This window comes from Aythya marila (genome assembly GCF_965140915.1).
Source record: "Aythya marila genome assembly, chromosome: 11".
Classification (NCBI taxonomy): domain Eukaryota; kingdom Metazoa; phylum Chordata; class Aves; order Anseriformes; family Anatidae; genus Aythya; species Aythya marila.
The window spans coordinates 9,928,337-9,955,039 of NC_139052.1; the positions used below are offsets into that span (position 1 = coordinate 9,928,337).

Genomic DNA, 26,703 nt, shown 5'->3' on the forward strand with positions numbered 1-26,703 from the left:
TTTCTTCCTGAGATTTGTTTCCAATAATAATGGAAGCTTAATGCAAAAGTAAGAGTCACCCCTATGTATTACTCTGCTGTTACACGGTTTAATGCACTTTTCCAACATCTACGGTTTCCTGAGGAGGACGGCCTCCTCTCGTCTTGAAGCATCTGCTGCAGATGAGATCTCATCAGCTGTACTTTAGGAAGATAAATCTAACACTGTAAGATGTTAAGGCTCTTCCTTCCACAGTTGTCGTGCATACTTTTTCAACGTTTTGTGGGATGTTAAGAAGGGTATGGTGGGCTGTTCAAGGGAAAGCAATCATGCCATACAGTCTAGACTTAAATCACAACCCTATTTGTCCTAAGTGGAGAAGAACAATAACAATAGGAGGTATGTTGGTCTTCAGAGAAGTACCAAAGCACAATCATCTGCAAACCTCAACTGCGATTACTTGGCTCAGGATGCAATTAGTACCACAGGATACCCATACCCTTCTAAAACATCACACAGGCTCTCCACAGAAGGCAAAGAAAAGCAGAGATTACCTGAAGATACAAGACCTCCAATTTCATTCATCTTAAGAAGCAGAATCATTCTTAAAACTAAATGCGGGTCTTCTTCTGGGTGCGCCAAGCCTTGCCCCAAGTGTAGAAACTGAATGTCACCATCTCAGATGTTTCTGCCCCTGACAAGGCAATTAAGTGTGCTGCACCGATGGTGTAACATTTCTGCTGGTATCACCACCAACCAGCTACAGTTTGTGCTGTGCTCTCACAACAATCTTTTCAAATCTGATTTGTGTCACTGACTATCAATTTAAAACCTACTGGCTAGACAAAATATAGACTTTATCTGGATTTCTTTTATTATCTAAATTACTACCCAGCACTTGCACAGAAAGTACAAAGGAAGGTGTTCTCACATGGAAGGAAAAACACCATAACTTATGTATTTTTTGCTAGAATAAGGATTCTTCGTTAGCATAAAGCTTTTAAGCTACACTGAAAATATTTAAGGCATTTCTTTTCAAAGCACAAAATTGATAATTTTATCAAAGCACTTCTACATATGATTTTTTTCCCCTCTATACAATTTGCTCCAGCAGCATAGATGAGGCAGTCATCAGACTACTGCTGTGAGCAACCTGAAATGTATCCCTAAAGATACCTAAAATAACACTTTTCTTTTAATTTTGGTATATCAACACAGGAAGGCATTTAAAGCACGATATTTAAGATGCATCCAGACACTGATTGCTGTCCTAGATGACTGAAGAGCCAGCTTTCTACAACTGAAGAACAATGAAAGGTAATAATACAGACAACAAAAAAAAATGAACAACTCTAAATCTTCTCACACAATTGGGAAGCATCCAGTGATTCATTTTGAAGACCTCAGACCTGCCATATCAATGTTTTAAGGAAAAATGAAAATGGAATTGTGTTTTGTTGTTTTATTATTTTGCAGTTCAGAATTAACTGCAGTAAATATTTCAACGCAAAGAGAAAACTCCCCCTAAACTCATTATCTACAATGTAAGTACCAAGACAGGCGGCAGGAAGCTCACACAGCGATCCAACTCGCGTCACAGTATTTACAGAACTCCCAGGGGCTCTGGGCACCATAATAAATTTGAAATATTTCCCAGATGAAAAATGAACTTATAACCTTCCCGGTATTGCACTGCCACTGTGGCTCTTCCAGGCCACAGGATTCAGACTGAACAGAAGCCAGCCAACAGCATTTTCAATACCTTTACTACTGTTTCCCCAACTTTTCTTTCACCACTTTCCACTCTTATCTCACGGAAATACTACAGATTCTTTCATTGCTGGTGAGAGCACAACAGATTTTTCCAGCGCTCTCAACCCATTACACGTGTTGTGAATAAAGCCGGGACCCAGCACTGTTCCTCCTGCTGACAGGAAGGGCAAGAACGCTGTCAACACAGAAATCTGACATCATACCAAAGGTTTTCGGACAGCGAGTTATTGCCTACCCTAACAGGAAACACCCTACCCTGGCAATGGTACCCACAAGGTACTTGGTCTGAGACCATGCCCACACATCATGTTTTGTACCAGAGATTAACTTGAAGAAAAGCACACAGCAGCATATGCCTTTTATCTGTTTCATACCTGTCCCTGAAGACCATCTCAGATACAGATGGGATTCAGAAGCATTAAGCTTTAGGGGTTAGGATCATCCCAGCCACGGATCTGCCCCCCAGGACATTTCATGTTTTCTTCCAGGTTCAAACCACTTCTTGAATGCGCAAGTCAAAAACATGATGCAGGAATCACGGGCATGTGAAATCTCAAACTGCACAGATGTAACCAGAAACCTGTATTTTCTGTAACTTTTTGGTGCAGAGCAGTCTGGTGAGCTCGCTGCAAGGTGCCTCTGTACTTCAAGGCAGTGTGTACCTCTCTCTTTTCAAATAAAATGCCAGAAAACCACGCTTCCAACAGATCCATCCTTGAGCTGTTCAGGCAATGGCTACCTAACCCATTCCAGATCTAAAATAATCAAACTAGCCTAAAAGCATCTGTTGAAGTTAAATAAAGTTACCTCACAAACGGCAGCTGAACCAGTAGATGACAGAAGGGCCTCAGGAGGAAAGAAATGGGGAGGCAGTGCCCACTATTCTTGTGGAACAGTTTGGGTCACTCAGCAGGAGATACAGAATTAATTCCTTGCAGCTGATAGAAGCTGTGCAAAGTACCATCATCTTCCAAGATGAACTTCAGACTTTCACCATTCTGAAATTCCTGTGCATTTCTCAAAACAAATCTTTGTACCCTAGCATAGACTATCCAGACATAGCAGAGGGCTGAAATTCAAAGATGTTCCACAGGTAAAGGTACAAAGAACATCATTAATGAGAAAAACAGGTCTTCCTTTACAATCCTTTCTTTTAGCTTCCACAGTGTAGGCTATACAGAAAACAGTTTTTTCTTCTATCCAACCCCTCCTGAAATGTCCATGATTTCTCAACTAAGCACACTTTCAGTGCCACTATTACTTCTACCGGTAGCAAAATATCATGTCTTCCTGTATTCTTAGGACCTGTATTGCATGGCTTATGGATATTCTTAAAACAGTCTTCAAAATGTTCCATTCATTTTCCACCATCCTTTGAATAAGAATTAAAAAAAAAAAAAGTTTGCCTAACTCTAACTCCAATATATAAAGGGATAAAAGATTTATTTATTTTTTTTTTAGAATATACTTCTCAAACCTTAAATACCTTTATAGCTAAGTTGTATAATCATTTCCAGTTAAAGTCATTTTTTCAGGTTCAGTCCTTCTGCAATATAGGTAAAGAAACTAAATTAAGTACTTAAAAAAATATATTAGGACAATATAAGGCTCTGCTAACACTTTCTAATTACAAAGGCTAGCCTGTCCAAAGGACTACTTCCTAGCATGTGGAAACAGATAGCATCTTTAAGTGTCATCAAAACTGAGCAAAATGCATTACTTGAAGGTAACATTTATCTGAATTCAAATGATGCCAAATTTAACAGTGTAGTGGGCTTACGTGCATGAAATTACAGGGCTGTTCAGTCCATGTATTTGTGTGCGGTTAGAAATAAGCTATCTCCCATTTCCCTTGTGCAAAAGCACAAGCAGCACAGCAGAATTTACCAGTTACTCACCACTGGAGTACAGCACGCGTTTAGACGTGAGGCAGGAGAAGGTATGCCACCCTTGGGGGATGAAGGGCAGTGACTCTGTCTCTGCAGCCAGGGAGGGCCAGGTATGCATCACACCCCACAGCAGAGGATGCACAGCAGCTTGCTGCCACTGGTTTCGCATCAAGGAGAACGCATGTGAGCTTCCAGGGGTTCATATCCGTAAGAAAGGTTAGAGAAAAGTTGCTTTGTTCCAAGACCAACCATTAGTGAGCACTCTTTTCATTCCATGCACAATTTAAGCTTACAACTGGATAAAATGGTTGTTTCTAACTACCTGCACATATCAGTTGGCATCTTGCACTGCAGGGAAATCTCAGTTAAGAGTCATCAGCAGGAACGCCATTTCACTTTAGCTGTCCTAACACTGTCAAATAATGCCATCTTACCCACACCTAAGTAGAGATTTACAAATGACTCACTGAATTGCCATCATGAAATATTAATCGGGAAGAAAAAAAAGAGATTGACTGCAGTAGTACTACTTCTATTATGCTTTTGAAATCTCCAAACAAAAAAACACATAGGTGCTTCAAGAGATGCAGAAAAATAGACGAGACATGGGAATTAAATACCAAAGTCCTAGATTTCTTGTATGAACTTCTGCCAGACTAATTCCTAAGAATGACAGAAGAAGCCTATATTAAGCAAAATCATGTAGTTAGTCGGTGGTAGGAGATGACAATTTTTCTGTTCTAGAAGAAAATGATACAATCATCAGGTAACAGTTACTCAAACTATTCAACCCTTCAGCAAATTATAGTAATGGAGAGATACAATTACTCTCTGCTTTGACCTCTCAAAGTAAAGTAGAATTAAGTAAGATTAGAACTAAGTAATAAAACCAGAAACGCAACTTCCAAAATGAAATCTGTATAATCTTCAATATATTTTAATACCGAGGCATTAAAAGAAATCAATTTTTTGTGTGTGTGCCGGGTGTACAAGAGAAATTCAGCATAAAAGAATTGGCAGAATATATTCTAAATCGTTACAATGGAAAAAAGAAATTACTTGCATTAGTTTAGATAAGTATCAAAGAGTGATTTCAAGATCACTTTTATCCCCAAGTGACCCAGCTGCATATCCTACATTAAGGCTATAATCTTGGTCCTATCTTTGATTTTCTTCGCTTAATTGTATGATACCATTAATAATATTAATTTCTGCCACTGCCCATAAAACTGAAAACCTCATGCCAATTCTGTAAAATTGATAATTTGGAACTGAATTAAACACAGCACACAGCGAGATACATTAAGCCATCATAAAGTGCAATGAATCACGAAGCCCGTAAGTACTGAAAGAGACACAGCACCTCTCTTCATTCCTCAGCCCAAGAACCAAGATAAGAGAAATGGCTTTTGCTGCACGACCAGAATTTGCTTTCAAAATACTTAAGTCAAAGCAGAGCTATAGTAACACCAGTCCCCAGAGCAGGTAGCAGTAAAACACAAGGTGAAGCCTAAATTAGAGGTAACTAGTAGGGAAGAGCGCAAAAGTGTCAACCGACCACATGCTCTCGAAACAGTACACCCTCTGCTATGTTCACCAACAAACGTTGCACCTTGTCAGTGTTCAGTTTTACACAGAACTGGACATGGTTATATGGCTGTGATGCAAAAATGCTGCAGATACCAATAAAAGCCTTACTTTATACCCTACTCTCCTAACAAGGTAGGCTTCATCCATTCAGTTCTGAACAGCTCACTGGTCAACTCCCCTTGAAAGCTTGCAGCCCCTTCTTTATTTATTTATTTTTTTTCTCTCCCAAGCTAATTTTTTCCAGTTATTCTATACCAGAAACACAGCCCTTTTCCCAAGTGCCAGGTAAGGCATGTAAAACGTAAGTAAGTACACCTCAATTACTAAAATATGGCAAACATTTATACACTGTTGAGTGTATGAAGAGTAAGAACTCTGCTAATAACATGCCTTTGCATTACACTGCATGGTATTAGAATCTAAATTACATCATATTTTTGCCATAAATGTTTTGACTATAGATAAGCCTTCCTTAGCAGTTCCTCCACGATTACTTATTCTTAGTCTCTTCAAGACTTATTGTGAGGACAAACCTTCTTGTACCACAATCCCTTGTAAAACAACTCAATTGTCTTACAAGGACAATGCATACTGTCACCAATGTGACACACAATTAAATTCCAGCTGAAATATCTTAAACCAATGTAAAGCTCCAATTAAAAAAAATCTTATTTGCACAGGTTATATAAAAGGCTTTTAAATCAACATTATCAACATTTCAGTGTTGTTTCTATTTAAAATAGCTTTCCTGAATAAACAAAACAGTTGCACACACAAAATAAAACCTGGTCTTACAAAATAACTATCTCTGCTCTTATCTTCTGGCAAGTTCCTTGAAAACAGCAGTATATTTAGGACTATAAAAAAAATACTCTGTATGATTTCAAGGAGGAACCTAAGAAGTATTTCACATTATGTGAGCTTATACAGCAGCTTTTAAATACACTCAAGTGTATTATATAAGCAAATTCCTCATTTGAATATTTATGAAATCATATGCAGTTCAAATAATAAATTAGAGTAACATAACTTGCAATATCCACAGCATACTCACGTTGGTGGTTTTTTGTTGTTTTTAACTGGGGCATGAAGAAAAACAGCTGACAAACTTCAAGAGCTTTTGCAGCAAGGTGTTTAAATGATTGTACACGAATAAAACTTACGAACAATAATTCAGAGATGTGTTCTCTCTGAAAATTAAATATTCTTCCTACCTTGCACTGCAAGTTCTGCTTGAGCTTCAATCGTCTCGTTCCCATTATCTGCTATGCAGGTATACATCCCCACATCCTCTTCCATAACTTCACTGATCACCAGACTGCCTCCCGCAAGAAACAGAAACCTTTCGGAGCTGTGCAAAACAGGACAGTGGGGTAAATTGATGGACAAATGGATTTAAATGGACAAAATGATTTAAAAACTGATTTAAGTTCACAGAGAAGCATATACAAGTCCTTTGCATTAAATGGCTAAATGAACTTAAGCGTTCACACACAATATTTCTGAGTGCCATTTACAAGGAGCATTCTCAGAGAAGAATTTTTAACTAGATAGTCATGTTCCATGTTTTGGCATCAGATTTTACACTAAGATAACTACCTCAATTCCAGGATTACCTGCCAACAGGTCCTAACTAAGAGGAAAACAGAAGTTTGTCATGAAACTATTTTGGGAATCGCTTGACAGCAGTTCAAGGACAGTAAGTAAAGAGATGCATACATATGGTATTGTTGTTATAGCCAGAAAGAAGCAGAAGCCTTCTATTATTGAGCAGGAGAAAAATTATTACACAGGATAAATAGGCACTTTAGTGGTAATCAAAGACAGCCAAGGACAATCCTTTTCCTATCTCAAACAAGGAAAATCTGTACAAAAGAGCATCGAACCAGAGCTGTCAAGCTGGCACCACCTCCTTCCCTCCCCTTCCTTGTATTTTTTATTTCATCTGCCCAGGTAAATTTTCAAAATGATGCTCTATCCAGTCCTTGAAGTTCATGGTCTGCTTATGGACAGTGACAGTCCAAGAATATGTAAGGGCTTTCCAAACACTGCTAAGGGGAACAGAAAATGCCAATAAAGCTCGTTCTGCAAAGAGTATGTTAGACACATTAACATTGCACTAAAAGTGTGCCTAAAGAAAAGCAAGTGAATTAGGCAAGTGCCTTGCACTACTGATTTTCCCCATAGCCAGTCTCCAGAAAAGTGAAGTCACACACACATGGCATGGCGGCAGGCTAAAACAATCCAAAGTTACTAGAAATTGTCACATCAGCCAACAGAAAATCCTCTAAGATCTACCTACTTGAAGCACACAGTACTGTTTACATGACTTTATCAATTCTGAATTTGACCAGCTTTCTACTTCAGAAAAAGAGTTTTCTGAGATTCTGAGCTGTAAGAAAGGTGAGCAGACAAAATGCTCTATTTAATGTCCTTACACACCTCCCGTACTAACTTGAGGTTACTGTCAGTATTGGAGTTATTTGTCAAACTTCAGTGTTTCTCCTTTGTGTAGAAATGTGTATATAGTTCTCAGCCATCTAAATCAGGGGCTATGCTTTTAAAAGAAAAAAAAAAATATATTCCAATTGATTATTTCCCTCAAGAAAATTTAAAAGACAGTCCATAGTCTACCAAAATGGGATCCAAGTTCATTGCTGTTAAATACATGGAATTAAAAAAAATCACATCAGACTACGTGGTGATTCCATTCGTATGCCTTCACTGTGGAATACTTCTGGGCTTAAACCAAAACTCCTTTTGTAATAAAGTAAAAAAAATGTATCTTAATTTTGCAAGGATAGTAAAGCATTTCCACAAAAGAGTGAAGCAATCAGATTTCAGACACTGGAGACAAAGAATCAGCTTAATATAGAAGTGATAACATAATTTAAAGTGTCATTAAAAACAACAGAGATTGATCATTCAAATGTCAGGGAACAGCAAAATCAAATTCAAGCCTTTTGTATGTATTCCGTACAGCCTTCAGTTACCATGTTACACACTCCTAATACACAATTACTTGAGCTACTTTGGATACCTAACTCACATCTTTTTTTTTTTTTCTCCTGGATTTCATTATCACATAATATGTAGTGAACCTTTATTAAAATGCTGCAGTCAGTTCTAGCCTGAGGTTTTGGCTTTTTTTCCCCTTTTAAAATACCATTCCCAAAACATCTTCTAATCTCTTCGCAGTCTTGCTGAAGCACAGCAGATAAAATCAGACAGTAAATTAGATTATTTTGTGAATCTACTACCAGAAAAATCTCCATAATTACTCTGCTATGTTTAACCTTCACTGAGTTGGGCAAATGTAATTCACTTAACACAAATCACTCAGAGTGCCTGGCAAACAATAATATATAATAATTAAAAGATCACATATTCATGTGAGGTATTAAGGAAAAAACCCTGAATTAAGAATGTGTTCATACAACTAAAGACTTTATTTTAACACATACAACAACAGCACAAAATTAACACTTAAGTGCAACCTTAGCTTTGCAATTTCCTCGCTTTAGAAAATGATTAACCATACAACTAGGTTACAGTTTTCTGTGGGCACTTCTTAATCATATAAAATTTGGCTAAACTGAACAGCCCAATAACACTGAAGAGTTAGCTTTACTTCAACAGCGTTAATAAAATATAATTATTACTCCAGGTCCTTTCAACTGTTTATTTTCAGATTAGCCATCTCATTTACTGTGTTGGTTTTTTTAGAATAAGATTTAGAATAAGATGGTAAATGGAGCTGCGTCAGGCTGGCGGGCGGTCACCAGTGGGGTCCCTCAAGGCTCCATTTTAGGGCTGGTACTTTTCAATATTTTTATAAACGATCTGGATGTAGGAATAGAGGGTATTTTGAGCAAGTTTGCTGATGACACCAAACTTGGAGGAGTTGTGGACTCAAATGAGGGCGTAAAGGCCTTGCAGAGGGATCTGGACAGGTTGGAGAGCTGGGCGATCACCAACCGCATGAAGTTCAATAAGAGCAAGTGCCGGGTCCTGCACCTGGGATGGGGAAACCCTGGCTGCATGTACAGACTGGGCGATGAGATGCTGGAAAGCAGCCTAGAAGAGAGGGATCTGGGGGTCATGGTAGACAGCAAGTTGAATATGAGCCAGCAGTGTGCCCTGGCAGCCAGGAGGGCCAATCGTATCCTGGGGTGCATCAAGAACGGCATCGCTAGTAGGTCAAGGGAGGTGATTGTCCCGCTCTACTCTGCGCTGGTGCGGCCTCACCTCGAGTACTGTGTGCAGTTCTGGGCACCACAGTATAAAAAGGACATGAAACTGTTGGAAAGTGTCCAGAGGAGGGCTACGAAGATGGTGAAAGGCCTTGAGGGGAAGACATACGAGGAACGGCTGAAGTCACTGGGCCTGTTCAGCCTGGAGAAGAGGAGGCTGAGGGGAGACCTCATCACAGTCTACAACTTCCTCGTAAGGGGTTGTCAAGAGGCAGGAGACCTTTTCTCCATTAACACTAGTGACAGGACCCGCGGGAACGGGGTTAAGCTGAGGCAGGGGAAATTTAGGCTGGACGTCAGGAGGGGGTTCTTCACAGAGAGGGTGGTTGCACACTGGAACAGGCTCCCCAGGGAAGTGGTCACTGCACCGAGCCTGTCTGAATTTAAGAAGAGATTGGACTGTGAACTTAGGCACATGGTCTGAACTTTTGGGTAGACCCGTGCGGTGTCAAGAGTTGGACTTGATGATCCTTAAGGGTCCCTTCCAACTCAGGATATTCTATGATTCTATGATTCTATGATTTTCTTGTGATGATTGCATTTGAATTTCCTTCCATATATATATATATATATATGCATGTACAAATATGAATTGAGTTGCACAATACGTGGTGCCTGAGCACAGACTAGTAGAATGGTGATTTGCGTGCTGTGCAAGGGTTTCCAAGTAGAACATCCAAATATTTGAAACTCCCAAAAACTGAAAATCCATCTTGGCAGCCACTTCAAGTGGAACCTCACTTTTCAACTTCAGCAGCATCAAGAGCATAAAATCACTCCTGCATTTACTAACAGACCCTCACACAGTAGGATCCTTAGCCAGACATGTTTCCGGAAAAAAAAAAAAAAAAAAAAATCACGGCTTCAAAGTCAGCAAAACTGGAGAAAACTATTCAACCTGTATAAAACATTTCCACTTGAGCCTTCTGTATCAGATTATGCTGGCTGTATGGCAGACTGAACTTATTTAGAAAAAAAGGAAGTAATTTTTATACTGATAGCTTCATACTTAGTGGTTTTTCCCACTTCCTTCCATTCTCTATCTTCTCTGATACTGGCACAGATATTACTCATTCTGAGCAAATAGAGGAAATCCATCTGAAAAAGCAGAATGCACGTTCAAATTGCTGAAGTGCACGTATGGCAGGTCCAGTATGCATCAGTATGGTATTAATAATAATCTGGTGGGTTTTTTAGAATACAAGATCCTATACAGATTCTCCTTAGAAGTACAGTTTCACAGTAAAAAAATTAATTTTACGTTACGTTAATTGCCATAGTTAAAAATAAAAATACAAGACTATGTGCCTAACCCACTTCACAAGGAGAAAAAACACAGATATGCTGAGTTTTGTTTCCTAACCTCATAGATACACACACATCCAAATATTTACACGTGCATTTATATATATGTACATTTAAGTCTCTGTATTGTTTGTAGACAAAAAATACTTTAAGAGATTTTGAAAGGCAGAAGGTACATGAAAAAGCAGTCCACAGGAAAGTGATCCACTCCTTGGGATAAAGAAAAGCCATGTTAATAACAAAAGTCATACTTTTACATAACATGGGGACTTTAATACAAATTAAATACAATTTGGCTACTAAATTAACAGAATCTGCTAACAAGCTAAGGTACCTATTTCACAGCAGTTTAACTGCAGGCTTTACTCCAACAAAACCTTAATTCTTGGTTCTAGAGATTTTTCAGTTCCTCTGCTCAAGAGAATGATATGACAGCTGTTAAGGCAAACCGAGTTTAAGCACTTTTTGTTGTCTGCTGTTTGAATCACTTCTCTGTTAAGCTGTTAGTCATGAGGAGTAGGCTTAAAGTGATCAAACTGCATGGAAACTCTTCGTGAACTATGAAGCAAACTTCTTCCTACAGAGTGGGAAAAATAATCAAATTTCCTCCTTTACATGCATTAAAAGTGAACTGTATAAGGAGTACACATTTCACTGTAAGGAGAGAAAAAAAGCTGTGTGTTGGAACAACTGAAAATAAAAATAATCAATTTCATCAGCAAAGTAAGGTAACTTTATTCATTCATGTTTAACCAGACTAGAAAGATTCTGTAGTACATGAATTCTGTAGTATGTTAAGACAAACCCAATACAGTTTTCCCTGTTCAAAACCCCTTTTTTACTCCTTTCTGGTTCTCTCTCTGAACAGAAGAAAACACCTATTTCAAATTGAAGGGAATTCTTCTTTGTCTTTTCAACTTTACCTTCCTCAGTGAGTACACACGCAGAGGATGTGGCAACCAACAGATTCCAAAAATACACAGGCACCTGCAGTTTGGTGAGAGGCTTTCCTGAGAAGATGCATTAACTCGTTCATACAGGAAGAAAAAGGTGCGATACTGCAGGTCTGTGACTGCTGGCTGGGGCCTGGCAGAGAACCTACACAGCTCAGTTGTTGAGTAGACAGGTTCTTAGTAAAGAAATGTTTAGTAAAGAAAACTTAGTAAAGAAAACTGACTGTCTTGTGGCTCTTGTTCTTGCCTTACCAGGGTCCACGTGGTGATGGAGAAACAAGAAACCATGCTTTAGAAGTGAGCTGGTCATAGCACACACAAGTGCTGTTCTGGCTGCGCCATAACAAGAACCTGGCATACAAATCTATAGTCTATGGATTTGTACTGAAGCATAAATTCAACTGGAAGCCATACTTGTAACCACAGTGAAACAATGTTAAATTTAATGCTAAATATTCTGAAAAATCACGTCATGCATGGCTCAAATTGTGCATATATTAAGATCAAATATGCTTACTAATATTACACCTAAGCTTGCCAGTTATAAGATTTCTCACCAAATTTTGAAAAGCAATAGAGTATTTGGGAAGCCCTCACAACAACATGTACAGAAAAGCTCATAACAGACTCAGCAGCACTGTATCCAGAGGAAGAATTGATGTTTTGAGCTTTACATCAAAAAAAGTGAGAACAAAATCAAGCAAGAGCTCTCCAGGATGTGAGCTTCGCCTTCCTTGTGCACTGAATGTGACATAGCTTGGAGAAAGATGGCGTAACAGAGGGGGGAGGCAGCCAACATTTGTAAAAATATATGTAAAATGACGTTATGTCATAAGAAAAACAAATTAAGATCTTACCAGGCACATTCATTTTGACATTTCATCATACTCAATTGTGCAATTCTAATGAGACTGTGCCATCCTTTCTATGAGAATGATTTCTTACATTTACAAAAATGAATCAAATATAATCACGGGCCATCAGATTGACATCAACACAATTTCTCAGAGGTATTAGAACCGTTAGTCATTACCTGCAGAAGCTTGCATTTTCCCGATAAAGACTGTTCACACTACAAGCCCATAGACTTTTTAATATAAGAGTTGACAAAAAAAAAAAAAAAAGACATATTGCTACTGCTGTTGCTGTAAAATGACTTGTGTATTCCTCCAGCTGCACCAGGTGATAGCCATGCCATAGCCCACAACACAACTTCACCTCTCACTGTTTCATGACTAACTTGTTTCTTCTACATGAATCTCACCAGCTTGGAATGATATAGAACATCAACTATCTGGTTATAATTTTCTTGTTCTTCATAGGATTTGTTCTGCTTTTTAAATACGTGTATTTTTTGGACCACATTGTTTTGAATGAATACGCCAGTGGCAATGCATAATAGTTTTCACTTAACACACTCTTGGAAGCCTACACTTTTTCTTTTTAAATCATGCCTAGCATTTTGATATTCTGCTTTAATGAGAAATTATGAAATTCTTCTTTGAACACTTAAATTTTTAAGGGACACGTAGATGCATATTGGACATTTCCATCACGGGAAGAGTAATGTGAGCGCAGGAATCTCCAGAGATAATATGCTAGCATGAAGACAACTTTGGCTTTTCTGCCATGTCCTCATCCCCTTAATTGCTTCTTTTGCTCCAGCGGCAATCTAAAAGTAATTTACTCTTAATAACTTTCCTGCTTCAAATATGATTTCTTGGTTTCAGATGTCTATAAAAAAAGGTACTAGATGTGACTGTTCTACAAGTCTCATAACTACCCTGTCATAGTGCTCAGTCTAGCAACCCTCCACCATTTGAAAGCCACGATCCGTTTTACCCGTTCAAAGACTGTAAGAAGAGTAGGAAACAAGTTAGGCATGCATCTAAAATTGTAAGTCTAGCTGTGTTAGATTCTTACTCTTACATAAGCAATATGTATTAACCATTACTCACCCTTCTGTAGTAAGCTCTTCTTCATTTCTTGTCCACCTGACATATGGAGTTGGAAATCCTACAGCAACGCATGGGAAAACCGCACTTTGCCCAGTAACTTTTGTAAGCGATGATGGCTGCCTTGCAAAGACCAAGCTCTGTGGCTCCTCTGGATCTGCAAGTATTTTGTAAATGACAATGAAGTTACCAGATGCAGAATCAGGAGGTGATCATACCAATAAAAAAAAAAAAAAAAAAAAAAAGTGTCTAATTTTTTTCCTGCCTCTACACAGGACTGAATCCTTGGTGCTACCTACAAAAGCTTTCAGCAAAATACTCTCCCAGCCTCCCACAAGAAAAGCTCTTTACCATTTCCTCCAGACATGCAAACTGATTCAACATTGTCAGGATTCTGACCCCTCAAACTGCCTAGGAAACAATTTCAGCTAAAAGCTGCAGCCCTGAAACAGAAACTTCCATCAGATAGTCAAGATTTATGAAAGAAAGAAAAAAAAAAAAAAAAAAAGGTTTGACTTTGTCCTCTGACCATCACCACAAGGGCGTCTAGTAAGAACCTACATATAACAAGCTTACTTCCTATGCTGGGGCCAAAAGCTATGGGGAAAGAACATCATTATACAAATCCAGGATCATTTTCATTTTCACCTTACTCTGCCCATCCAGCCCAGGAATACATTCTACAGAATGCACTGGACTCAGGCGTCCCCATTTATATCATACTTCACTTTATCAGGTAGCTGCTTGAGAAGCTGCCATTATGCACGTGAAAATCAAGTTGCCAAAGCAGAAAGTGAACCCTAAGAAAACGCAACAATAAACTAGACAATTTGCACACTGAAGTAATGCAACCTTTGTCCTAAAACAGGAATATACCACACTTTTCCATCCCTATAAGGGTGAATCCTCTCAATTAGTTTGGGCTTTGCTTTGGACTGGATAGGGCTTTGCTCCTTTTTTCTTTTCTCCTCTCTTTTTAAGAAAAAGCAAAAGCAAAAAGCATATTTACTCAGTCTCTATCAGAAAAGGCCTTCGTAAGAACTGAAAATGTACCCACCGATAAGTACTGTCCAGTAATCTATGCCTTGCACCATAATTTGAACTACATGAATTCCAGATGCAGCATTTCTGCTACATTAATTATCATAAGTCCTCCACTAACAGCTCAAAAAACTCCTTTGTTTGTGTTACATTAATTGCTGTACTCTCAATACTCAGATGCATGCTTACTGGTTTGGCACCAAGTAAGTTCTAGAACTGGAAAAAACCCTCAACCTTTTATCAAAAAGTTATCTTTGACCACCTAAATGGAGGAATACTACTCTGTGACCACACCGCTTCTCCTCCCTGAAGCACCCACCATGTCCATCAAGCATGGTATTTGACCCATCTCACCTGGGACCTACACAATACTTGCCGGAACTTTTCCAAGTTGTTGGCTTTGGTGTTCTCCAAATATTAACTGAGCATTTACAGCCCTACACCAAAGGCATGTGTGTCCTTCAAGGTGTAACAAGAAGAGGCTGCCAAAGTATTCAAGAGAACCAGGGCTGATGGAAGTCATGTTTCAGGATTGTCCTAAGCTGAGGGAGCCAAACTCCAAGTGATTTTGGATCACACCATCTGTCCCAGGCCCACGCACAAACCATCACAGCATCTCCGTCCTCATTTCCTATTAGAGGGAGCTAGTCTGCTTGCTCCAGAAATAATACCATGTGTGAACAGGCATGAACGCAGTGAGAGTGACCCAGAGCAGCATATGGAGCAAACCAACTTGTAAAAAAAATGGATGCAACAGATTGCCAGCGAGTAATCACTACACTGGGGAGAGGAGCTGGTCTCATTCACTGGAGACAGAACTTGCTTATCCTCCAAGCTCAAAAAAAGGAGTTGAGTTCCCAGGTTTGTGGAAGTAGGATTCAAGAATTATGTGGTTATTTTTCTTGCATTCCTACACTTGGAAGTACCTGCTAATTAAGGAGCAGCGCTCAGAAGTGCGTCCTCCCACATCGTGGCAGATGAAAGGCAAACTGAATGCTCTAAGGAAGCTTGCTATGAGGAAAAGCACTGCACTGTCCATGGATGAAAATCTGTATTATGCAAGCGTGTGTTGGGCTTATTTCAAAGATTTAGATGCAGAACATTGGAGTGCCTGTCATGCACATATCAAATAATGATTTAAAATTGGAATAACGCCAATGAAGAGCAGATTAATTCAAATCCTTCAATCAAATGCATCTCAAACCTAACAATTATGTGGCTACTCAGGATTAAAAGAGCTTTCTGTGCAACGTTTAATCCCACTTTAAAAAAAAGTGCCTGCTGGGGGGCTTCACTATTGACACTTCTAGACTCACTACCACGTAAGGAATCAGCATTATTTGTATCTGCAAGTAACTGTCTTAAGTCACCTTTAACAACACATTACAGAGATTCCGTCTGTATCGGGAATCAAGAATTCAGAAAGATCAATGCAATACTGAAGCATATTACAAAGTCTTTAATTGCCAAAAATCAGAAAGATCTTAATATTCCTTTGAGAGTCTGTAGAAACACCAAGACCAAACAAACTAAAATAATTCAATTAAGTGTCTATCAAAAAAGCGCTCTTCTTCAAAAATTATTTCCTTCATTGAGGGAAGATGAACCTTTTTTTCCTCCCCCAGAGGTGAAGAACTTAATGAAACTAATACCTAGTTTAAGCATAATTTATTACCTAAGCCTAGCAGACGCCTCTACTCTAAAATGGAGACAGGTGCAATAGTAAAATTGGGGTATTTTAAACAAAGAAGTGATATTGCCATGAGAAATGGAAACATTCATTGAAAGGGATCTCTGAAGATGTTTGATGCAGCCACCTGCTTCAAGTCCACTGTTGCCAACAGTAGGTAAGGTGAATCATGATATTGCCCAGCCTAGCCCTGAAAACCTCCAAAGATGGAGTTTTAGCTACCCTCTCTGGCAGTCCTCCAAGCAGTAAAAATTTAATCAGAATTCCAACATGAAGACTAAATCAGATGAGACAGCATGAAGCTCTGGAAATCATTAAGACAACCATTACAAAACACAACCCATGTTTTCCTAGTTTGGGAAAGAACGATTCCCATTCCTGTCTTATTCTTGGTCAATTTTCAAAACTCTGTGTTAGAACATCTGGTAAGACACAGTTCTGTTCAACAGTGTAATACCGTTTTAGAAAAAAGCACCGTTTCAACATTCAGTGAGAATTGGACTTTTGTTCTCATTTTTAAAATCTACATATTTCAAAACAATATGCATAGCTAAACCTCACAAAATAATGGGATTCATGGTCATCCCCTTTTTGGGATCTGGAAACTTCCCCAAAGGGGCTAGCATTTAAGAATCAGAAGTTCGTCAATACTGGAATCATTAAAGTGCTTCAGCATCCCAAGAGCAAGGGACAAAGCAACAATTCATTTTGGAAACTTCAACAATATTTTAAACAAGGGACTCAAGTCTGAGGAACTTACACATCACTCACAACTTTTTAAGAGAAATTTTACCCTGAGAGCCAAACCATCAAATACAGCAAAAACTATTTGCATGTCTGACCTATTTCCAACCACCGCAATGAGCTCAGACACTGATAACTGATTTTGCTTTTCTGTTTTCCAGATGCAAAATTCAGGTTAGTCTTCCCGAGAGCCAAAATGCTTTATAGTTTAAGTGCCTGCAGTCATTTTAAGCTACTTGGAAAAATAGCTTCCACAATGCATATTAGAATTAGTGCAACTTTAAACATATAAAAATGCAACATGGGGGATTCTCACTTGTTGCCCTTGCAAGCATTCTTACTTTCAGTTGGTTTTGGTTTCCTTATCAGTGGACTAATCTTTACCTCTTTTTTGAAGAAAAACAGATTAATACCTGGAAGAATTTTGAGCTCCGCTTCATCACTGTATTTAGGGGTCCCACCACTTTCAATGATGCAGCGATAGAGTCCTCCATCCGTATCAGTAGCATTACTAATAATAAGAGCTCCACTTGGTAATTTAAACACACGATCATCCAGAAAGACTGGCTGACGATCCTGCTCCCACCTCACAAATGGTGCAAGGTCAACATTGACTTCACAGTTTAGGATTGCACTGTTTCCTTTGTAGACAGACGATGATTCTGGCTGACTGGTGAACCTGGGAAGACCTGCAAATAGGAAATACAAAACTTAGTAAAGTGACAAGAATTAGAGGTATTCTGAAGGTGACACCAAAGCTTCCAAGTACAGGTCAAGATTCACGAACCTTCTATAAAATAAGAAGTATGACATTCTCCAACTCTTTAGAAATCTTAGAATTTGATAGCAAAGTGATAAAAGTGATAGTATAAAGGCAAATAAATCAGTTGTTTTAGAAGTAAGCAAATGTTGGAAAACAGAAAAGTCTTTGGAGTCCTCAAAAACAGGAGCAGACATACCAGTAACCTCCACTTACTTCTCCAGAGTTGCTGCTTAAGAAATACATCGCACAGCACACCAACATCAAGACAGTATCTCTGCCTTGTACAGTATACTAAGTTTGAACCATATTTTGTAAAAGCCATGAGTTCTCATATAGCATTAACGCACACGCCCCCTAGTATACACTGGGACATTGTGACACTGAACAGATAATGCCACACAAGAGAAGGCTTCCTGTAGACTTTCCACTCTGATGTTTACAATGCAGGCAACATCTTAATTTACCACATACAGAACTATATATAAGGAGTTTTTTTTTTTCCCACTGTATTTTTAGATATCTAATATTAAAATTATAAGATTAGCTATTAAGAATTTAAGCAGAAAAAAGTTTAAAATATTTTCCACAACTTTGTCACCAACCACGTATAAGTAAAGGTTTAGCTCACAGTAAGTAAAGGTTTAGCTTCCCTGAAATTTTAACCAGGCCACAGAAAGGAGCCTGAGGGCATTAAAGGACCAAATCTGACTGAAATTCAATGAAAAAGGGATATCCCTTTGAAGCTCTCAGCTTCCCAAAGCCTTAAGCATCGCATCATAAGGTAAAAATCGCATTTGCCCATAAGAAAATCTTTATCTTTCTCACATTAGTACCTTTGAGAATGGAGTCTCTTCACAAGACAAAGCTACGGCTGCAACACCAAAACAGCAGCTCTATGCACAGAACACATTCATCTCCCGAATAAAAAGGTTTTCCTCAACAACCTCCTGCACAGGATATGTGATAGAGCCTCTGACAGGAAGACCAGAGGCCTCCAAACAGCTTTGTGGTTGTTTGGGTGCCTGGTGCTGGCAGCGAGGCGGGTGCCATGAGGCGAGGCGGGCACCATGAGGTGGTTGCAGCTGGTTCCAGGCGGCCCCGTCACAGCCAAGCCCCTCAGCAGCCCGAATGCAACAACAGTCTCCAAGGAGGATTTCTGGTCTTCTTTATGCTCACAGTTAAAATTAATATTGTCATAGAAACAGCCTGTTGGCACTCTTGACATCTTGCCTTTTCTTCTCCCTTCCTGCTTCGAGGAGATTTTAAGCTTTTTCCTTTCAAGTCACTACACTGTGTGCCTTCAGTGCAGAAGATGGAAAGCAGGACTGGGTTACACAAAGGAAACCATCCGAGCACAATTATTCTGGCATAGGAGCAGAACCAGCTGGCTCTGGTAACCTCTAGCTCAGGGCTGCTGCCCACGGCAGGGACCCCAGCACTGAAGGCACCAACACCGCCATCTTGCAGACATGGCTCAGCTCTCTTATTGCCTGGCTCTTCAACATGAAGGGAAGGAGAGGGGAAGGACAAGTTACCTACCTTTTGTGCCCCCATTTCCAAGAAAATAACTTTACCACGTGTGGTATATCAGTTGCATACTGGTGCTTAAACTCCATCTCCTATAGTTTTTCTCTGCCTATCTTCACTAAACACCACTGCCTCAAAGAATCTATACCAAGTTGCTTTAGTTAAACAGTATTTTCCATCATTTTAGCTTGAATCCCTACTTAAGGAAAGCCCACAGGGTTTTCTTGTGTTTTTGTTTGTTTGGTTTTTAAACTTAGAACATTTCTTTGCTCTCCAATTTCTGTAGAAATCCTTGGAGAAGCAAGAAGCAATATCTGATGTCACATGTTCAGGCTTTTCCCACCTGAATAAAAAACATTGTTGCTTGGACTGTAAAATTCTTAGTTATTAGCACCCACTAAGTGCAAATTTTAATGTGTTTTTCATAAACTTTTAGGATACGTTATTTCCCATAGAACAGTAAGCCTGGAGTAAGCCTGGACCAGGCCAACAGCACTAATGACAGTGCTCTGCAATCGAAGCCAGCCACATAAGAGAGATTTATTTGAGCAAACCCACAGAACACCATCTTCACATCCTATATTAAACCTATATAAGACCTCTAGTAAAAAGACCAAAATCCACAAACCAGAGAAGAAGAGGTCAAGAATATTGATGCAATGAGCTGGAGCAACATAGCTGGTCTCTAGGGCTAACCTCTAGTGCTACAGAGAGAAACAAAACAAACATAAAATATGCATATGACTTGGGGGGATGTGAGGGGTGGATATACAAAACCAGAGATCTTCACAATCCTTGAGAATATCTGAGCAGACTTCTAGTACACTACATCTCCAACATTTAGATCACTTCTGTTTCGACAAGTAATTCCTTCCTCGCACAGGTCCACCTCTAAACACTGCATGCTTCCCCCTCCCCGGAGAACTATCTGCAGGCTCCTTGCACAACTTCACTCCTCTGAGAAGAAAATAAGTTTCTAGTTTCCACTCCTACTGTATTTCCAACCAACTTCTAGTCCTTTCATCTTGACCTTGTTTTGGTATTAATTATTTTGCATCTTTCATATTAACCATTACTCCCTCCCTCTAAGATATTCACATGAATAAAAATCTTCTTTCAACTTTCCTTCTGCTTAGTTAACGAAGCCACAATCTTTAGTTTCTTTTCCTCATTCCTCTAACCATCCTAGTTATCTTCCTTCAAAGATTCAGAATGGCAGAATCATTTGCGAGGAAGAGACCTAGGTAGAGTATGGTCAGCTACGAGGTCAGAGTGGACTATTCAGGAATTTGTCTAGTCAGATACTGAAAATCCCAATGCACAACCTATTGTGGAACTGCGTGCCTTCACAGGGAAAAAAATTCTCCTCAAATCCAGTCAGAACCTCCTTTATCCTTTGCTTCAACTGGTACCCAGCACTTCACTACTAGCTAAACAGAGACCCAATGATTTGATATGCCTATTGCCATTTAACATTTGATTAAAGATGTCCAGGTTAGTATCACAAAATTGCTTCCTTGTGTTTATTGAAAAATATCTTCCCTATAGATTTAAGAATCACATTAGCTCTCTGTACATCAGCAGATGATAGTCAATCTTGGAATCAACCAATATAACTAGACTTATCTATAAAATCACCAGTCCCTCCATCCCAACTTAATACAATACCAAGGATATTGCTTGTATCTGCATGACTTTGCACACTGTGCTAAGTTTCACCATCATTCAGTCTATAACCTCATTTAATTGTTCCTAGGAGACCAGCAAGGCTTCAGCAAGAGTAACAAGGTCCTCCAAATTTGCCGCACTTGCTATTTCACAAGCATCTCATTCTTACACCAAAACAGCTGATGAAGATGTTAAACATTATCTTCCCAAAACCTAGTCTCTGAGGCCTCTTTCCGTTCTGAAAATTTGCCTCTCAATATAAGCCATTAAGTTTTCATAATTACCTCAGATTCTTATCAATCTCAATATTCTCATTTAAATTTCCATCATTTTGACCTTCAATAATTTCTAACAGGAGAGCATATCAAAAGGCTGTGTTGTGGCATGCCTATGACGCTCTAAGACATCAATTGCTTCATCAAGAAATCCAAATGCAAACCACAGACACAAGTCATGTTACAGTTTAGCCTTTTGTCCATCTTCCTTTGTCTCAATTACCCTCACCTTCAAAATCCTTCTAGCAAGGACATACTGTTGGGATCAGACTAATTGGTCTAGGATCACCCTTTCCCTTTTTGGGCACACATTCTGCATCAGTTATTCTTCAAGAAGAATGCGCTAGCCCTGCATTCACAACTCATTAAGAATATTTACTAACAGACCTGTAAATTAAGGCAGTTCTTTCAGCAGCCTGGACAGGAGATCTGGACCTCCTCATTTTGTCAGATGAGCATTGGGACCTGTGCTTTCATCTCAACCATTGAAATTTTATTTTCACCCAGTACGGTCACTGTATTAGCAACCTATAGCATATGTGAGAATGTTAGCAGAGGACTAAAGCCCTGCAATTTCTAATATACAGTTCAATTACACTTTATTTTAAATCGCTTATAAGTACTATTCGCTTTTAGGGCCAGAAAGGCATTGTATACTCTGTTGTGGGCAGGCCCTCCATTAAGGTTAAATAAGCTTTATTTAAGATGGTTTCATTACTCGCTAGCAATGAAATTACAGTTCCTTTTTCAGGTCATCTTAAATGCCAGTAAAATCTTTATTTGATCATACTTTTGTATGGTTTTATGATATATAATTTTAACCCAGGTCATAATTTTGTCTCAAGAGCAATTTTCTCTTATTCTAGGATTACTTGCAATTTGCACTGCTTAAAAGTCTCCATTGTGTAGGAGGACCCTTTTGCTTTAACCAACAGACAACCACAAAACAATGACGACGCATTACAAAAAGTATTCAAAAAATAAGCTTCAATTAAAATTAACTCCCAGACTTGTTTATAAATACAATAGCAGGTCCAGAGCACTGGCATACAACCCCATAGCAGTATGCTGCTAGAAAATACCCTGCCATCCATCAGCCTAGAGTCTTTCAATTAAAGAGCTTTTCTTTTCCACTTCAAAGTATCAGTAGAGTTCCTGCATTTCCCTAACTTTTCAGCACAGTTTTCAAAACCATGCCAGCTAATTCAGTCCATTTAAATTGTGTACACATTTTTCAAGCTACTCTTCAAACTTAAATTTTGAAAAAAAAAAAAAAAAAAAAAAAAAAAGATACATTTTTCTCATAATGGTTTCTATTTCCCAGTCACTTCAATCAACACATCAAAGCAAGATGATCTATTATAATGAAAATTAGTTAGATTTCTAATGAGAAAGCAGCACCCACTCTTCACCCACATGTTGCAAAGCATTCAGTTGAAGATATTACCCCATCATTTACTGAATGAACATAATGATAAATGATACTTTGGGGTTCTGATATTAAAGATAATTTTTTCATGTTTGTACGTACATTAATCATTCCATGGCAGCACAAATATATTATGTATCGATTTTAGGACACTGCAGGAAAATACTCCTGACCTAGCAGGAACGTGGGTTAATAAACTCAATTTGGGAGGATGATTTTCCATTTGGAATGTTGACTAAAAACTGGCAGAAGAACACACAAGCAATAGCGCGATTCTCACATGTATACAATAGAAATCAGATGCACCACGAACTTCAAATTTTCTTCTTGGACAATGCAAATGCAGGGGTGTGGGAGAAACAACCCTGTCCCTATTTTCTCCTTCCCTTTTGTCTCTCCCCCCACCAAAAGACCAGAGCGATGGTAGGAATGTCAATGAACAATCTACTTAATGCAAATTTGTTCCATTCAAATTGTATTCCCAGTCTAAGCATTGCTGAGATTTGTGGCCCATTGTCTTGATTTCTGAAAAAGCAATGACGTGCCTAGAAGAGCAGTAATTCCCATGCTCCTGGAAAACACAGATGGTAAAAATTCTGGCTGTAGTCTGCTGCCTTCAGCAGAGCCAGTATTTCATCTCCTGTACTTTCCAGGAGAAGAGGAATTCATTACACTGAGCCAGATGCTAATCTAGTTCAGCAGTCTCACTGCAGCCACAGACAGTGCCAATCATTTCCAAGAAGGCTGAAAGAAAAAAAACACATCCCATAATCAACAATTACTAAACTACTCACTCCTGTGACAATGTTCCTCCCGACTTCAGAGGAACTGCTTACCTTCTGCTCTGAATACCATCAGCAGTCACTGTAAATGTTCAATTTTTAACGTGGATGCTATTACCATACATGTTTAATCCTCTTTAGAATCCTACTAACCTTTTGGCATCAATCTTGCCCAAGCAAGACTGCAAAACAAAAATAGGGAAAAAAAAAAAAAAAGAGTAACTTGCTCTTCTCAAGGGCAACAGATGGCTGCACAGGAATTCACTTTTTCCCTGTCTATAACAGGTTTGTATACCTTTACTACACAGATGCAGGCCTGCTGGATCAAATTTTCACAAACATTTTTTGTTGTGTGCTCAAGTCTCCTCCATTGCTACTCTACATAGCAGAATTTAACACAATATTTTAAGAATTAAACAGTTCTGAAACACCCTACTGTACATGTTTACACAATTAACTGTTTCCCAAAGCTGGTTTCAGGCTTTTTTTATGATATCCCAATGTACTCTGCAAATGTTTTCTCCCATGTTTCCCAGATTATTTCTATTGCAGTAGGGAAAAAGCAAAATGCTGGAGTAGCTGCAAGTTTTTCCAAACTACTGCTTCCCAAATGCCTACCACAAAAACACTGTTGCCCAATCTTACTCAAGTTTCTTGTAACTTACCAAGCTTTAACGGTATCATCTACAATAATTGCCACCTTACAGCTAACAGCTGGCACCTTACGATCCTTACACATTAAACTGTTCTGTTCATACACAAAGAGAATGAGAAGGATTAAACAAACCACTGATAGCTTTCCGAAATTTTTCATTTTTCCCCCAATTCTCTTTTTCCTAATCAAATCTGAACTGAAACAAATTAATACCTCTATTACTACTTCGTTAATTAAAATAGCCTCTTGGGAAACATGAAGATTTTAGCAACATACGTAGGTGAAAGTGTGTAGAAACATGATGCCCTATTGTTAGAATCGCTACAACATCTGTTATCCTCTAGTGAAGCAGAGGATCTCAAAGATGTCGCATATTTTGTTAGCGCATCAGCTTCGCGCCCGAACCCTGTTAAAAAATTATTAAGTCCAGCCATCTGTGGACACTTCATTAAATTATCACAGCTCCTCTTCTTTTCCTTTGCTTGAACATTATTCAGCATCATTTGTCTGAGTGGCAGAGGTGTGAAACATGTTTTAAAATATAATTTTGTTAGTAAGACATACTTCTTCAGTCTCACTAGCAAACAGATTAAGCTTCATAATTGCAAAACATTCATGGAGAACAGAAGTCCAGCATTACCTGAATTAAGATAAAACCAGAAGCTTCTTACATGGAATATTCTTAGAACTACAACTTGAAAGAAAAAACTTAAAGTCTCATTGGCTAAACTAAAGCAAAAAGGATGTGGAATACAAAAAAGGCACGAAAAGTTTCAGTGCATACTCAGAATTCTGACTCTCAAACACAGCCTTGGTGAGATACTTCATACGGCACATGCTGACTTCATACTGTAGTGATTTGTTAATGTATGCTATGACCAGAACTGAATAAGCAGGGGAAGAAGGAGAGGATGTCAGTGTACATATCAGTAAGAACAAACACTAAAGCATACAGCTATATGCATGTAATGTGCATACATTCACTAACCTGGTGTGATGCCAGATCTTTGGAAGAAGCATTCGAACTAGAGATATTCTGAGGTCCCTTCTGAGCTCAATTATCCTATGGACTATGACTTGGGGAAACTATACAGAGAACTAGAGATAAAGGAACAGCCTCAAAAACATTTCACAACACTGCACAAGGAGGGACAGAATTACATCTGCCAGAACAGACTTCCAACAGGGAAAGTTCAAGAAAAACTGATCGTGCCCTGGAGCACAAGGTTGGATTACAGGAATTCTCAGGTTGCCATCAAGCCCCTTGGACTTAGATCTGAGCATTGCCACAGAAACACAAGTTAAAAAACAAAGAAACCACATATACAAAAATTTAAGAGGGTGTTTTGACTAGTAAAATACATAAGAATATTATTAAGTTTTACCTGGCAAAAAAAATAGTTTTTCATAGAATTTATTTGAAACAAAACACATTTTTATAGTTGTCCTTTATGTACTAGTGTTATTACTTTGCAAAATTTAATATCTTGGAAGCTCAAACTGAAATACAACAGCATAACACAGCCGCGTACGCTGTAAAGAAACTTCTTTCCACATCGCGTTAATGTCAACATACACAATAGTATTACAGGTCAATTCTGATTTTCAATCAGAACACAGACATCTCAGAGCACCTTCTGACCTCAGCCCAACACTGGAAACAAATAAATAAGATCCTGACTTCCTACGGAACTGAAACAGCTCTTTATACCATGTCAGCTGCCGACTCTTCTCGTGGATGCTTGATGAAAAGAAATGATACAGAAGATGATCCTGGTGAAACCACTGGACTCGTGACTGACAGCATAATATCGAGCATGAGACAGGTCACATTTCTAGAAGTGACTTTATGATGCTATTTTGCCAAACACTACCTTTGACAGAAGTCCTAGGGATAACAAAGTATTAAAATGGACCAAGAAAAAAACAGACATGATGTACATCTTGATACTATATTAACTGGGGTGCCAGTTCCCAATTCAGAAAACTGTAACACCTGAGTGCGTTTGCTCTGTGCCATCGCAAATCTGCTGTGAGGATCTGGGCTCGCAGCCCTACAGGCTACAGCTCCGGGAGCAGCCGCAAAGCAGTGCTATGAACAAGTGAGGCTGGCTCTGAGAAGGGATGAACTTCTGGTGCCTGTAACTTCAAAATGAAAGAGGGAGAATAGAGAAATTGGTTGATTAAATACTGTTTGAGTTGGAAGAAAAAAGTCGAGCAGGCTACCAGCATGAAGAATTTCACATTGAAAACTAATTTATCATTGCTCTAACATATTTGCCCTTTCTGAGCGATGGAAATGCATTTTGACAGCAGGCCACCAACAGGAATGAAAAACAGACAACCTCACTGTCTTGACAAGATTGCTCTGCAATTGCAGAACACGTCCTGGCAGAACTTCTATGAAGACAACTGAGTGTGCAGAGGTGTTC

At 38.9% G+C, this 26,703-nt stretch overlaps 1 protein-coding gene across 6 annotated transcripts in view; it reads right to left on the reverse strand.

Moving 5' to 3' along the window:
• The window catches only part of NEO1 (neogenin 1), a 188,483-nt gene that overhangs the window by 97,391 nt on the left and 64,389 nt on the right, over positions 1-26,703 (reverse strand). For all 6 annotated transcript variants that reach the window (XM_082769412.1, XM_082769410.1, XM_082769409.1 and 3 more), the window contains exons 3-5: positions 17,586-17,861; positions 13,701-13,854; positions 6,446-6,582 (exon numbers count right to left, since the gene is read on the reverse strand). In XM_082769412.1, the coding sequence (XP_082625538.1) occupies positions 6,446-6,582; positions 13,701-13,854; positions 17,586-17,861 (567 nt within the window). The remainder of the gene's footprint in view (positions 1-6,445; positions 6,583-13,700; positions 13,855-17,585; positions 17,862-26,703) is intronic.